Source organism: Suillus subaureus (genome assembly GCF_016647635.1).
Source record: "Suillus subaureus strain MN1 chromosome Unknown BJ212scaffold_9, whole genome shotgun sequence".
In the NCBI taxonomy this organism is placed as follows: domain Eukaryota; kingdom Fungi; phylum Basidiomycota; class Agaricomycetes; order Boletales; family Suillaceae; genus Suillus; species Suillus subaureus.
In genome coordinates, this window is record NW_024538565.1 from 114,217 (window position 1) to 126,478 (window position 12,262).

At 47.7% G+C, this 12,262-nt stretch overlaps 6 protein-coding genes across 6 annotated transcripts; 3 read left to right on the plus strand and 3 right to left on the minus strand.

The window, feature by feature from the left end:
• Positions 1–56: 56 nt before the first annotated feature.
• BJ212DRAFT_1267580 (uncharacterized protein) lies at positions 57–867 on the minus strand (the record flags this gene model as incomplete). Its single annotated transcript, XM_041330670.1, has 4 exons — positions 57–294; positions 348–472; positions 525–694; positions 756–867. Coding segments are annotated over 4 exons (645 nt in total), but the record flags the coding sequence as incomplete, so codon positions are not given.
• Positions 868–1,273: 406 nt separating this feature from the next.
• BJ212DRAFT_1341361 (uncharacterized protein) lies at positions 1,274–2,002 on the plus strand. The gene is made up of 3 exons (XM_041335143.1): positions 1,274–1,701; positions 1,752–1,789; positions 1,843–2,002. Exons 1-3 carry the CDS (start codon positions 1,549–1,551, stop codon positions 1,916–1,918), a joined length of 267 nt encoding a protein of 88 aa, XP_041195050.1. The 5' UTR covers positions 1,274–1,548; the 3' UTR covers positions 1,919–2,002.
• BJ212DRAFT_1341365 (uncharacterized protein) lies at positions 1,851–2,736 on the plus strand. Its single transcript, XM_041335144.1, has 5 exons — positions 1,851–1,918; positions 2,002–2,131; positions 2,209–2,252; positions 2,308–2,568; positions 2,619–2,736. Exons 2-4 carry the CDS (start codon positions 2,002–2,004, stop codon positions 2,512–2,514), a joined length of 381 nt encoding a protein of 126 aa, XP_041195051.1. The 5' UTR covers positions 1,851–1,918; the 3' UTR covers positions 2,515–2,568; positions 2,619–2,736.
• Positions 2,737–3,598: 862 nt separating this feature from the next.
• Positions 3,599–5,832, minus strand: BJ212DRAFT_1049564 (uncharacterized protein). Its single transcript, XM_041328935.1, has 10 exons — positions 5,597–5,832; positions 5,456–5,526; positions 5,360–5,403; positions 5,228–5,304; positions 5,081–5,178; positions 4,822–5,027; positions 4,595–4,771; positions 4,328–4,544; positions 4,173–4,277; positions 3,599–4,123 (listed from the first exon to the last, which is right to left on the minus strand). Exons 1-10 carry the CDS (start codon positions 5,625–5,627, stop codon positions 3,845–3,847), a joined length of 1,305 nt encoding a protein of 434 aa, XP_041195052.1. The 5' UTR covers positions 5,628–5,832; the 3' UTR covers positions 3,599–3,844.
• A 478-nt stretch (positions 5,833–6,310) lies between these two features.
• BJ212DRAFT_1049806 (NAD binding domain of 6-phosphogluconate dehydrogenase-domain-containing protein) lies at positions 6,311–7,710 on the minus strand. Its single transcript, XM_041328937.1, has 4 exons — positions 7,379–7,710; positions 7,080–7,312; positions 6,632–7,005; positions 6,311–6,582 (listed from the first exon to the last, which is right to left on the minus strand). The coding sequence occupies exons 1-4, from the start codon at positions 7,627–7,629 to the stop codon at positions 6,415–6,417; spliced, it is 1,026 nt and encodes a 341-aa protein (XP_041195053.1). The 5' UTR covers positions 7,630–7,710; the 3' UTR covers positions 6,311–6,414.
• A 102-nt stretch (positions 7,711–7,812) lies between these two features.
• On the plus strand, positions 7,813–11,593 carry BJ212DRAFT_1049766 (kinase-like domain-containing protein). Its single transcript, XM_041328936.1, has 15 exons — positions 7,813–8,189; positions 8,245–8,284; positions 8,340–8,470; positions 8,525–8,632; positions 8,694–8,826; positions 8,886–9,071; positions 9,128–9,366; positions 9,432–9,636; positions 9,687–9,733; positions 9,784–9,873; positions 9,926–10,009; positions 10,062–10,127; positions 10,176–10,278; positions 10,329–10,618; positions 10,678–11,593. Exons 1-15 carry the CDS (start codon positions 7,902–7,904, stop codon positions 11,200–11,202), a joined length of 2,535 nt encoding a protein of 844 aa, XP_041195054.1. The 5' UTR covers positions 7,813–7,901; the 3' UTR covers positions 11,203–11,593.
• The last annotated feature ends 669 nt before the right edge of the window (positions 11,594–12,262 follow it).

Sequence of the window (12,262 nt, forward strand, 5' to 3'; positions counted from 1 at the left end):
CACGAGTTTGTTGCTGCTAGAATAATCTAATCTAAGACAGAAACTTGCTGAGAGCATCAAAAGAACTTCAATTTGGATGTTCTGCAATGTTGGTTGTCAAAACGCACGCACGCCTTACACGGTAGATCTACTAACCTGACACGCGCATAGATAGCTAGAATTGCGACTATCGGCGCAACAGTATACCCGACAAACCGCACTACTGACTGGCTATGGGAGGTCGTCCAAGTAGACCACGCGCCTCCGAGGTGAGCAGTAATCAGGAGAAGGGGGAATAAGACATAGCCAGACAGCCTGCGAAACGTGTTAGCAATTTTTCCTGGCATCCCCCTGATAACCCACGCTACCTATGATATTTCCATAACTTCTTGGCCTTCATACCACCGCCAAATGCTGCACCTCCGTACCACACACTTCCGCCGCCGAGGATCACTTGTCCCACGAGCCACCCGACAGAAACAAGTCCGAAAGTCTGTGATAAGATGGTCAGAGAATTCAGAAATAGAATAGAGACAAGAACCAACCCCATGCCACGTCGCAAAATGTCCATGTCCTAGGTTGAATTTATGAATCTCGATTGCTAGGATGCCCAAGGCGACGCATGGGAAGCCGACGGCAAGCATCGTTCTCTGGTGTCGTTGTAGACCAGCTGCTTTAGTTTTGGGGTGTGCGGTTGGTTGGAGTGTCAGGATCCCTATAGACAAGTACTGAAGTGAGCTTCAGTTATACTTGAGTGCCAACGGTCGAATACTCACCATAGGTGAAGCAGCCGATACCTAAACTCAGGAGAAGCGGGTGGATGGGGAACCACCCCGTTGATGTAGGGTTATTGGTGAACACGATGAACCAAGTGGTGCATACGAAGATCTTCAAGAAATTCACTCAGGGGTCAACTTTTCGCATGATACAAGCCTCACCAGCACGGAAACCTGTCATGGGGCAAAAATGAGTGACGAGAACAGCGCACGAAGATATGCACGTACTAGCGCTCCATATGCAGCGAGTTTGTCTCCCCGGCGTTCCTCAGATTTGTTGGCGCTGTCAGAGCCCATGGTTGATGTCGGAAAAGGCAGTTCATCCTCCATCGAGGTTTCTGGATGACCGCTGGCATCTAGTAGTCTATACTGTTCTTCAGGTTCCGTCAGTTCGTTGGAAGTATGTTCTGGCATGATGGAGGGTGAAACGCGTAGTTTCTATGTATATTGCGCTCTAGACACTTAAAAGCGTGGTGCTGTTATCTAGGCGCTGGACGGTTGCAACCACTTCCAGTCTAGTAGTACTACTTGTAGTCTTCAATAGTGCCACGTAACTGCGGTTGGCGCCGATCGTACTGTGGCACGTCTCAAGACCAGTTCATGGTATGTTCAACCGAATCCCCGACTCCCAGGGGGGCTCTGTCGGCATCATGATACTGTCGAACACCGACATATCCACGTAGATTTCCGTCCGTAAGTCCGTCACGGTGTGCAAAGTTATGCTCCGGCTTTCTCCCCAACTTTCTCAAGTTGGACGTCTCCTTAAGCATGCCACTTCAAATACTTTCGACACATGTTAGGACCATCTGTCGGGGTGTGCTGGTTGCAAACGTTTGTCTCATTGACGCGCTCGTCATCGTCAAGACAGCCAGGTACCCAACTCCCTGCCAATTCCACCTTTCGTTCGAAGAAGGACGGAGTCCTCAGATATGTGTATCATTTCCAAGTGAGTTCCTTAAGTTAATTTGCACTGTCGTCGCGTCTTACTAGAAGCAGCCAATGCTTTGTCCACGCCTGTTGGCACTCGACCAGAAGTGCATACCTTCTTCGGTGCATTTATTCTATCGTCTGAGCGACATCCGAGCAGCAAACTTTGGGGCACTGGCACAAAAACGAGCCAAGCTGATACGGCTATCGATGCTTCACTTGATACGACCCGGTGAGTGTGATTGTGAAAGCTATTCGTTGAACTGATGTTTTGCAGGCGATGAAGTGTAGTTCGCAAGACACAAGATCCGATCCCTCAATGCTCGTCTTGAAGGCGGTCTGGAATGCACGGACCCAAATATCAGATATTAGTCAGATTATAGTCGCGTTTTCCTGGATCGAGAATCTATACCTGAGGCTGGGTGGAGTATTGGTCAAGATCTCTTCCGGTGATATAACGAGGTACTTGCTCTTTCTCCCCGTCTTGCAGCGTTTATAATACTTCTCCAAGATACAGAACTCGTAGATGGGGCGTTTCGTCTGCTCGTTAAGCACTGCGATAAGTTCCAGGTGGGCCCTTTTTTATACCATTCCCAACCACATGCTGAATCGTCCCCCACTGCAGAGATTGCAAATGATGCACGATACAACCACCTTTTGGGGGCTTCTCACTTGCTTTCCTGACTTCGGTTTCTCAAGGCTTCTGCACCAAACCTTAGTTTCATTTCGGGCACATTTGAAAAATAGTTTCTCAATACGAAGAGAATTATTAATGACGCATTGTGCTTGCAAAGCCTCCATCAGCTTCTGGAGATCACTCTCCCAATATTAAACCATCCCAATGTCCAAGTTGGAAAGTAACCTATCGCAGGGACTTGTCTATGATGTTCGTCTCCTGAAAAACTTTACATATGGTTTCCTGATGGAACATTGCAGAAAAACAGTTTGTGTCATACATCTGCAGTCGTGTCGTCGCTGGTAGAGACTGCTGCGCTGCCAGTGATGTATGCTATTCTCTTCGACAGGCGACTAGCATATCATCCCCACAGACGTGAAGGCAGCTGGGAGGACATTGCAATGATCGCTGACCACTTGAACTGGTGGAAATGTTCTCGATTGGGACAACATTCATCGATCTGTGCTGCAGCTTCTCGACTGGTTTGTCAAATAAGGTGAGGATCATGTTGACGCCTTGATCACACGAAGCAATATGTGATTCTAGGACAAGCGTACAGTTTTTGCGAGGCGAAACGTAAATCGGAGGTCAAGTACCGGATGAAGACCTAGCAGCATTCGATGCATGTATGTAACGGCTTGCTCAATCGTATGGTGCCTGCTTATTCCGTGCTGACATCTTGTCCATCCAGCATACTTAACCAATGTCGATGAGGATGACTTCATCGTTTGTCACAGCACCTTTTACGTCGATCCCGCTTATGGGGTATGCTAAGCTTGTGGAACAAACTACAAGGACGCGAAGGTGTGGTATGGTTATGAGCGTGGGCCTGGAGAGTGATGTCCTGAAACAGCTTGCTAGTGGGTTGTGGGAGATCATCGATGGGTACGGGAAAGACGGGATGGACATATGAAGGGAGACTGAGAAACATTATCCTATTCGAAGACAGTAGTCCACGGTAACCCGAGTAGTTCCGTCGTCCTGCGGTGTTTCGAAAAGCTGCCAAGGAAAATCATCAAAAAGGTGTCAAGCATGGGACACCTGGGCGTCACAGGTCCTAACGGAAGTTGTCGGAGTCGGGGACTCGGTGCGCAACCACCGTTATGATCATGTAAGGTCTAGTGTGTCAAACCGCCGTTTCTAGTCTAGTCATCAATTCATCGATCAGCTGCCCGCAGCTCTAAGCTAGAACGGTGTAAAAAATGACCAACCAATTTAAGCTGCCACTCATGACAAATTGAAAAGCTTCGATCGAGTTACAACACGTTATTATTCCATTATTGACCACAGTATTAGTACGTATAGCAAACAAACAAAATGCAACGAATATGAACAGTGACATGACGGGTGAACGCAGTGCGTAAGGAACATGGATACGACTATAGAATGCAGAGAAGGTTAACAACAAAAAACATTCCAGGCTAGGATCACAACAAAGCAACTTATCAAATAAATGCACAACACCGACGGTTGTTCATGGAATAGTCTAACGACCTTCGAGTGCTGGCCAGGAGCCCTCCGCTTTCCACTTGTCCACCACTTCGCGAAGCGCGTCGTGTGTGAACTGCGGACGTATAAGCTTGTATCCAATGACTTTCTTGATTTTGTTATTGCTGTAGGAAAGTTTGCGTCGTGATAGAGCCCACTGGTCCATATAGGCATCGAGTGGGGTCTGGCCAATCGGAGGGTTGGACGTCTGAAGCATTTCAGTCCAGGTACCCACGTGGTGCTCGTTGATTTCTTCGACGACATCGTCGAGTTTAAGCTTCAAGATGTTAGCAAAGCTTTGGTAATATAGTGTAACACAAGCGCACCTTTGCCAAGGCATTTTCAAAGAACGAGTAAAACTCAAACGTCGTGCCGAAGAATTCCGTGATCATTGACCCGCCCTTAGCCATAGTCATCTCTGAGTCGTCAACCTGCGAAAAACATGAGAAAATATAAACCCCCAAAGCAGGACCTTGCGCACCAAGTTAAAGACAGGCGCTATGGGTTGTGCATCAGGTATGCACGTGCCCTCGATATCCTTGACCTTGGATTTGTCATTATGGAAATAAATTTTCTCTCCTGCAATTAAAATTGCCTGTTGACGGCCAAGTGAAGCCATCCATTCTGCACATGCCCATAGACCGCCCGAAACATCATCTATGTGAACTGTATTGACGCCGTCTTTTCCCGGGCCCCATCTGAAACGGGGATGAGAGGGATTTGAGCGGAAGAAGAGGTCTGGACCCACGGTGTTTTCATTGGTTTATTCATGTAACCGTAGATGGACGCAACGGTGATCACTAGCGGATCTATCAAGAACGTTAATCCCATGTCGTCGGAAAAAAATGAGGAAGATAAATTACAGAGTCCGAACTCGACGTAAGGGCCATATACAAATCCAATTCGCAGGATGACGAGAGGAAGGCTGAATAGCAAGTCAGAAATGATACCTTGAGTAACGATTCGGGAACCTACTCATCGATAGAAGCTAGCATTCGAAGCGTCTCATGCCACCAGACATCTAATGGTCGTACAGGCTTGACATCTTCCTTCTCGTCATGCGGACCCTTGTCTGATGTTTCATACACAGGTTGCTGTAGTCGTACGTAAGCATTGACTTTTCTACGGGCAGCCTCCAGACCGATGATGCGAGCAACGGTGAAAGTCAATTTGATCGCAATCTAGAATGGCGATGAGAAGATTGGTCTATTTTAAGAGTAGAAACAGGTCATACAACTTCACTGCGGTCATGATTGGTCTCACCAGTGAGATCGAAGACGTATGAGTAGGGTGCCTTGCCTGACGGGGGATCAAAAGCAGATGCGACCGCAGCTTGAAAGAGGTGATAAATATTGAAGTGGAATGTAACAGGAGTACATACAAGGAACAGTTAAATTGGCTTGCCGATATTCAACATCGGGTTGAGCCAGGACCTTTGGGAATTCTGCACCCAGATATCTAACAAATCGCCGATCAAAATGAGATGGAAGCAAATGAGATAAAATTTACGCACGTTGTGGGTGGATAAACAGAGAATCTATCGACAATACGAAGGTGCTAATAGTGCGATGAGTTATCGATGAGAACCAATCGGAGAGATCTGACGTACCGAAACGAGTCTCTCCCCCTCGGGTGGGACTAGCAATGCTGCGAGTGCTCGTGAACATGTATTTAGACCACCTGTGCGGGTGAATTTGAAAAAAGTAATTGTGAGCGTCTTGGGATCGTGGCCAATAGCGATGTCAGTTACCGAAAATGATAGCGCTTGGCTTTTGAGACATGTAGTGGGCGCTGTTGATGACGGTGAGGAGGAGAGGAGGAGAAAGGGGAGGATGTGGCGTGAAGGGATTGGAGGGCTGATTAGTATCACTGACAGCGATTTCGAGATTAGGGTGATTTATACGCCAAAGTTTTATACTATGTTAGTACTGTACCCGACCGCGTCGCGGAGGCAACCTCGAGAGAAAGAAGCTCCCTTGCTCAATTACGTAATCTATAAACTTTCATCCGAAGAACCATAAATTTAAAAAAGGAACCGCGCCCCGGAATATTTTAGTCATCATCATCGGATTCCATGGAGGCTCATGCTAGCGCTTTAGTAGCCGTTAGCTCGGTATATGCAGACATTTTCACGGAAACATAACAGGGCTTGAATCACAGGAAAACATATTGCCCCACTTGAGTATATGTTTTTTGTCTCATATTAAAATATCAGGGTCACTAACTTATACATTGGGCGCGTATGGGACCCCTTGACATTATTACTAACTTGAATTAACTCCAGTTTCAGACATCGCCGCGATCGATTGACTCGGACCCACCAATTCATTCGGACCAATTTTCGTGTCCCTATCTTATGTATAATCAATGATTACGTATTCTTGTTGCCGCCGGAAAGCACTCACCTAATGGAACCTAATCGAGTTTATGAATTACTTGAGTTGTAGGCACAAGTAAAACCCTCGTCTTGCGGTGCAGGGCCAGTAAACGTTTATTCTCTACATTCTGCGCAGAACGGATATAATCACATGGTATCAACGCCATCGATAAGTCCGCATGGTCCAAAATTTAATCCTCTCGTCTCATTTGTTTCAGGCGCTCGTACACAGAAGAGAAGTCCTTTTGTGCCAGATCCGGTCGATGCCTCAACGTTTCGGCATAGAAATTCTGCGCAGACTTCCCTAGCGGTAATGGGCTGTCGGTAGAGGCCGCAACATCCGTCGCAAGAAGCATATCCTATACGACATTGAGACAGCACATCTTCGCCGCCGGGAGTCTAACTTACCTTTAACATCAAAGCAGTAGCAAATCCGCCCTCGTAATTACGTTCGCATGGAGGAGACTTGTCAGCGAGCGAATACGGTACCGGATTATTGACCGACGAAGCCCAGCAACCACCGGTGGAACTGTTAATGACCCCTGCAAGTATGCGCGGATCCAGACCCAGTTTCTGCCCGAGCAGCATTGCTTCGCCAACGACAATCTGTTGTACTCCAAGAACAAGGTTGTTACATATCTTGGCGCCAAGACCAGCGCCTGATGGGCCACAATGGATAATGCGATTGCCCATGCGGGTGAGGATCGGCTGCGACAACTCAAAAGAATCCTCGGTCCCGCCAACAAGAAAAGCCAGCGTGCCCGCTTTAGCACCTGTTACACCTGTTTGGATAAGGTTAATATTATTATACGTGTAAGTAGGGATGCGGGGGGCAGTGCACAACAATAGTACGTACCGCCCGATACGGGTGCGTCCACCATTTGCGCCCCTGCAGAGATAACCTCCTCCGCGACACTTCGGGCAATTCCAACATCTAGCGTTGTAGAGTCAATGAAAAGAGAGCGCGCCAACTCCGCGGCGCTGAGAGACTCCAGTGCAGAGATGACCCCGTTTGCTTCAGAATAAACGGTCTTGACCTGAGGCGAGGATGGAAGCATTGTCAATACTGTTTGAGAAGCATGCACTGCCCTAGATTCCAAGTGACGATGTCGTAAAGGGGGGAGCCACACAGTTCGAATGCAGGAATGGGCTTACTCTTTGGGGGTGAGAACAATATCAATGTGAGCCCCAGGGAACTGGGCTACAAAGTTTTGACGGAAGGCAATCGCACTGGTTGGGAGCGCGTCGCAGACGACAAAGTGGGCATCAGGTGATTCTGCGAATGTCTTCGAGAAGAAGTTAAAGGCCATTTCTGAGCCCATTCGACCAAGGCCAATGAATGCAGTGCTCTTGGCACGCACAGCTTGTCGCTCGAGGGACTGGAGTACTCTGGCAGTATGTCTCATGGTGGGATTTGCTAGAGTAACGTTCAGGAAAGCCTGAGAGTGTTCATGTCAAGGTCCGACTCGGACGAGTACCCTCGTGATCATTTCAAATCATATGGGGAAGCATGCCGGATGTGGCACGTGATTATCACGTGCTGAGCTATCATTATGTCAGCTACACGTCCGTCGTCTCATTATTTGGACACTTACTTCGTGAATCGTCTGGTACTGGTCTGGGTTATTATTACCTGAGTCCTCAGGGACGACAACTGACTCTGATCCATCAATCCAAGATGCTTGCAGCCGCGACTTCGTTTTTCTCCCGAACAGCCATATCTCAGTCGTATAATATTGCCTCGTCATATGGCAGCAGGCCCTCCACGCCAGGTCCACCGGGATCTTCAAATCCGCTTCCATCTCCAATGTTACCATCCGTTAAAGTTGGTCTCTGGAGAGTTCAGGGTGCATCCCACAAAGTCACGAGTAAGAAAGTCTCCATTTGGACCCTTGACAAACGCGCCGAAATGGAAGGACTGGGTCCTGTATCTAGAGAGCGGGTCTTGGAGGTTTTGAAGGCAGAGGTATATTTACAACATTAATGAACCCACCGCTTTCTGCTCAGTTGTTGTCCTTTAGGCGGCAGCACTAAGCAGATTGCGCCATCCTTCTATCTTGGGTAGGGCATATAAAACTCCCACTACGTACACATTTTGAGCTTACTGTTCACAAAGAAATGGTTGAACCCCTTGAAGAAACAAGGACCGAACTGATATTTGCAACCGAACCTGTCCTTTCGTCACTTGATCTCTCAATATCACGTGGGTCTCGCCATACTCCTCTCGTTGAGCTGGACGAAATCGAAGTCCGTCTGCTTCTTTTGATGCGGAATGCCATTAATGAGTTCAATTCTACCCAGATTCAGAAAGGCATACTGCAGCTGTGCAAAGGCTTGTCTTTTCTGCATACTTCCGCGAGGCTGATTCACACCAATTTGAAACCCGAATGTGTAATTATCAACGACGTGGTGAGTGTTTCCCGTTCCTGATGGCCACCCATGTGGCTACATTCTAGTCGCCGCTTTTTAGGGTGATTGGAAAATTTCTGGCCTTGGCCTTACCATCCCCCTCGTTGGGTCGGATGGATCTCCGACCCGTTGGGAATTTCCTGGTTTTGATGGTCGAGTGCCGTCATACATCCAGCGTTCTTTTGATTATATCGGTACGTGCAGTGCTGCTATCATAACATGTGCCATCTGACTCATTTCCACGGATCGACAGCTCCGGAATATGTACTGGATGAAGTCCTTATCACTGCATCAGACATGTATTCCCTCGGTTGTCTGATATATGCCGTACATTGTAAAGGCAGTCCGCCGTTTAGAAACCATGGAAATGTAGGCGGCCTTAGGGATAATGCTGGTCGTCCTGTCCCGGACATCGGGCAGCTCGACGCGGATTTGCAAGGTTCTTCCATTTCGCTTGAGATAATTATAGAGTCATTGAGGCACAACTCTATGTAGACCTCCTTCGATCGCTCATTACTCGTGGTTCGAATAGCCGACCGACTCCCTCAACGCTCCCTTCGCATTCGTTCTTCTCCTCACTACCGATCTCGACCCTTAACTTCCTAGACCGCTCGACCTTCACAGCAAAGACGCGAGAGGAGAAAATTTCTTTCATGCGTGGCCTTACAGGGGTCTTAGATCGCTTCTCAGAAGGTCTGCGCACACGGAAAATCTTGCCATCCTTGCTTGAAGAGGTACGGGTCCTATTCCTGTTCCCAATTCAAGCCGTAGAACTGACGGAACGTCGCTTCGTTGGCAGATGAAAGACACGCATTTGCTTCCGTACATCCTTCCGAATGTGTTTGCCATCTCCAACGTTCTTTCTGCGCCGCAGTTTGCTTCCCTTGTTCTGCCTAGTCTTAAGCCCCTGTTCACCGTCAAGGACCCGCCACAGAATATGTTGACGCTTCTGGACAATCTTCACATGTTGCAGAGTAAAACTGAAAAAGGCGTTTTTCGCGAACGTGAGCAACTGAATTGGCATTACGTTTCACACGGTTCAAATTATTTTCAGAGGTTCTCCCACTTGTGTATCATGCGCTGGAGTCTGAGCATGCCATGGTGAGTTTGTCAATGGACGACATGTCAAAGCGTGATCCGATAAGGTACAGGTACAAGAGCGTGCCCTTAAGGTGGTTCCAGATCTTTGTGAGACAATTGATTATGCCGAGGTCTCCGGCGTACTGTTCCCCAGAGTCGCTGTGAGTTGCAAATGCGTCGTCCATGAGAGGTGCTAAATTTTGCATCATGCAGCTGGTGTTCACAAAAACGAGAATATTGACCGTGAAGGTCGCTACGCTGGTAACGTTCCTCAGTTTGGTAAAAACCCTCGATCAGGTTTGCTATGCATCACCTTGAATTTTTTTAGACGCTTACATCTCCGATGTAGACAAATCTCACGCAAAAACTTGTACCACTGCTGTCAAAAATCCGCACAAAGGAGCCTGCTGTTATGGTGAGGTACATGTTCTTGTCACGGCTTTTATTTTCTGACAGCGTCTAGATGGCAACGCTCTCGGTACAAGAGGCCATGGGTGTGAAGGTTGACAGAGAAGCGGTAGCTACCCTCGTCCTACCGCAATTGTGGACAATGTCGATGGGTCCTTGTGCGTATCAACCCTTATTTCCCGGTGGTTTGACCTGAAAGCAATTATAGTATTGAACATTGAACAATATCAACGCTTCATGAGCGTTATCCGTAGGCTCGGTGACCGCGTGGAAAAGGAACACAATCAATTCCTCCGCGACTCGCAGAGGATTGAGGATCGTTCAGCAACAAATACCAGTGGTGTCACGTCGTCTGCCTTCAAATCCGGTGTCGATTTTGAAAGTTTGGTAGGGCGTGCAAACGGTGCTACTGTGAAGCCGGACACAGTGATCGATGGAGATAGCTCAAAGGGATGGGATGATGACGTGTGGGGGACCATCTTTAGCGGCACGCCCGAGGTAACTTGTTGGTATCTGTTGATGACACTCATGCTGAACGTCCCCATCAATCATCGCAGAGTCCACCTCCAGGCCCTGCTGTTTCTACGATCCAACCATCACTTACTCTATCAAGTCAGCCGCATTCGCTACCCTCGTCACCACGAATATCAACGATGCCACTAGTGTCTCGGCCACCACGATTAGGTGCTAAGCCTGTACCATCTACTACCTTCGATTCATCTGCTTTCACATCACCTACGTTACATCCCAGTCAGCCAAATCGTATCTCATCCCCATCAGCACAACCCCAGCGACTTGCAAGTTTCAGTATGCCACCGCCCCCACCTATACAAAAACCCAATTACAATGTCTCGTTATCCGACTTTGTGGCTATGTCTCCGAGCACAACTCCTTTTGTGCCGAATTATATCCCATCGGGTCATACCACATTACAGCCTACTTCTCCTGCATTTTCGATGTCATCACCTCCTCTACACGCATCACCACTTTCGATGGGGAGCATGTTAGCACCTACTCGACCGACAACGACTACAAGGCCAATCTCAAAGGACGACTGGGGAGACTTTGATCCTCTCAAGTGAAACGAAGTTGATTCGTATAAGCATGCCGGATGTCATTGTCAGCACTGGGGTCCCTGCGATCAGGTCCTTCATGTTGTTTCTCATCGCTTCTGCGCTGGTCAACGGTCATCTAGAGTTCCATCTTAACTACCTCATATAACCTTGCACGTGGTCGAAATTCTAGTAAACTGCACGATCGTTCCACCTGGATTGTGACTAATGGATTGACCCTACGGTGTTTCCTCTATCCAAGTCTTGTGATTTGTAGCCCAAATCGGTTTGCGTCCGACACCCATTATTTGGTTCGAAGCTCTATCACCGATCTCGACTGGCCATGTCATTGCCCCTCGATCTTTGTAAGCATGCAGGAGGCAGTATGAGTCTGTATGACTGATCGCACTTTGAACCACTATGCCAAAAACATATATTTGTTTAAAACACTACACTAGTGACTAGATTGGCGTCTGGCTTATCGACCTTGCCTTGGCGATTAGAGTCCCCGACTCCCAACATTAATGTTAGTAGAGGGCTTAGTTAAAATGGACCTCCAAACAAATATACACCGCAAAAATGTTGTCAGTAGGTTTCGAACCAACCCCAAGAAAAACAGATTTTGACTCTGTTGAAGTGACCACCTGGCTAAGACCAGTTACATGGACCTCCGAGGATGAGTGAATTTCAAGGTGTTCCAATAGAAACAAAACCTGTCATTCAGCTAGTTTCAAACCTCCAAAAGAATCTGATGCCGATTCTGTTCTTGGCCACTTGGCAAAAACCAGTCGAGGTGTGCCTCCGAGGAAGCCATGAGTGAATATCAAGATGTGTTCCAATGTGAAAAAACGTATCTCGTTATTCACTCATGGTTTCGAACCTGCGCAGGCCAAGAGAAACAGATTTTGATTCTGCTGTGGTAACCGCTTGGCTAAGATCAGTTAAGATGGACCTTCGACGAAAACATCCATAAGGGAATGTCGAGATGTGTTCCGATAGAAAAAAAACCATGTATCGACAGGTTTCGAACCTGCGCAGTCTAAGAGAAACAGATTTCGATTCTCTTACGATAACCACTTCATGAGAATGC

What these genes read in the sequence shown, in the direction of transcription:
- BJ212DRAFT_1049766 (XM_041328936.1), top strand. Translation starts at nt 7,902, where the DNA reads ATGCTTGCAGCCGCGACTTCGTTTTTCTCCCGAACAGCCATATCTCAG. An exon ending in TGGAGGTTTTGAAGGCAGAG is followed by an intron (nt 8,190 to 8,244) that starts GTATATTTACAA and finishes GTTGTCCTTTAG; the next exon opens with GCGGCAGCACTAAGCAGATT. An exon ending in TGGAGTCTGAGCATGCCATG is followed by an intron (nt 9,734 to 9,783) that starts GTGAGTTTGTCA and finishes GATAAGGTACAG; the next exon opens with GTACAAGAGCGTGCCCTTAA.
- BJ212DRAFT_1341361 (XM_041335143.1), top strand. Translation starts at nt 1,549, where the DNA reads ATGTTAGGACCATCTGTCGGGGTGTGCTGGTTGCAAACGTTTGTCTCA. An exon ending in GATATGTGTATCATTTCCAA is followed by an intron (nt 1,702 to 1,751) that starts GTGAGTTCCTTA and finishes TACTAGAAGCAG; the next exon opens with CCAATGCTTTGTCCACGCCT. An exon ending in CTGTTGGCACTCGACCAGAA is followed by an intron (nt 1,790 to 1,842) that starts GTGCATACCTTC and finishes ACATCCGAGCAG; the next exon opens with CAAACTTTGGGGCACTGGCA.
- BJ212DRAFT_1341365 (XM_041335144.1), top strand. Translation starts at nt 2,002, where the DNA reads ATGCTCGTCTTGAAGGCGGTCTGGAATGCACGGACCCAAATATCAGAT. An exon ending in ATTGGTCAAGATCTCTTCCG is followed by an intron (nt 2,132 to 2,208) that starts GTGATATAACGA and finishes CAGAACTCGTAG; the next exon opens with ATGGGGCGTTTCGTCTGCTC. An exon ending in AGCACTGCGATAAGTTCCAG is followed by an intron (nt 2,253 to 2,307) that starts GTGGGCCCTTTT and finishes CCCCCACTGCAG; the next exon opens with AGATTGCAAATGATGCACGA.
- BJ212DRAFT_1049564 (XM_041328935.1), bottom strand. Translation starts at nt 5,627, where the DNA reads ATGTCTCAAAAGCCAAGCGCTATCATTTTCG. An exon ending in ATCATGACCGCAGTGAAGTT is followed by an intron (nt 5,028 to 5,080) that starts GTATGACCTGTT and finishes TCGCCATTCTAG; the next exon opens with ATTGCGATCAAATTGACTTT. An exon ending in TAGCGCCTGTCTTTAACTTG is followed by an intron (nt 4,278 to 4,327) that starts GTGCGCAAGGTC and finishes TGTTTTTCGCAG; the next exon opens with GTTGACGACTCAGAGATGAC.
- BJ212DRAFT_1049806 (XM_041328937.1), bottom strand. Translation starts at nt 7,629, where the DNA reads ATGAGACATACTGCCAGAGTACTCCAGTCCCTCGAGCGACAAGCTGTG. An exon ending in ATTGTTCTCACCCCCAAAGA is followed by an intron (nt 7,313 to 7,378) that starts GTAAGCCCATTC and finishes CTTGGAATCTAG; the next exon opens with GGCAGTGCATGCTTCTCAAA. An exon ending in CTACTGCTTTGATGTTAAAG is followed by an intron (nt 6,583 to 6,631) that starts GTAAGTTAGACT and finishes AATGTCGTATAG; the next exon opens with GATATGCTTCTTGCGACGGA.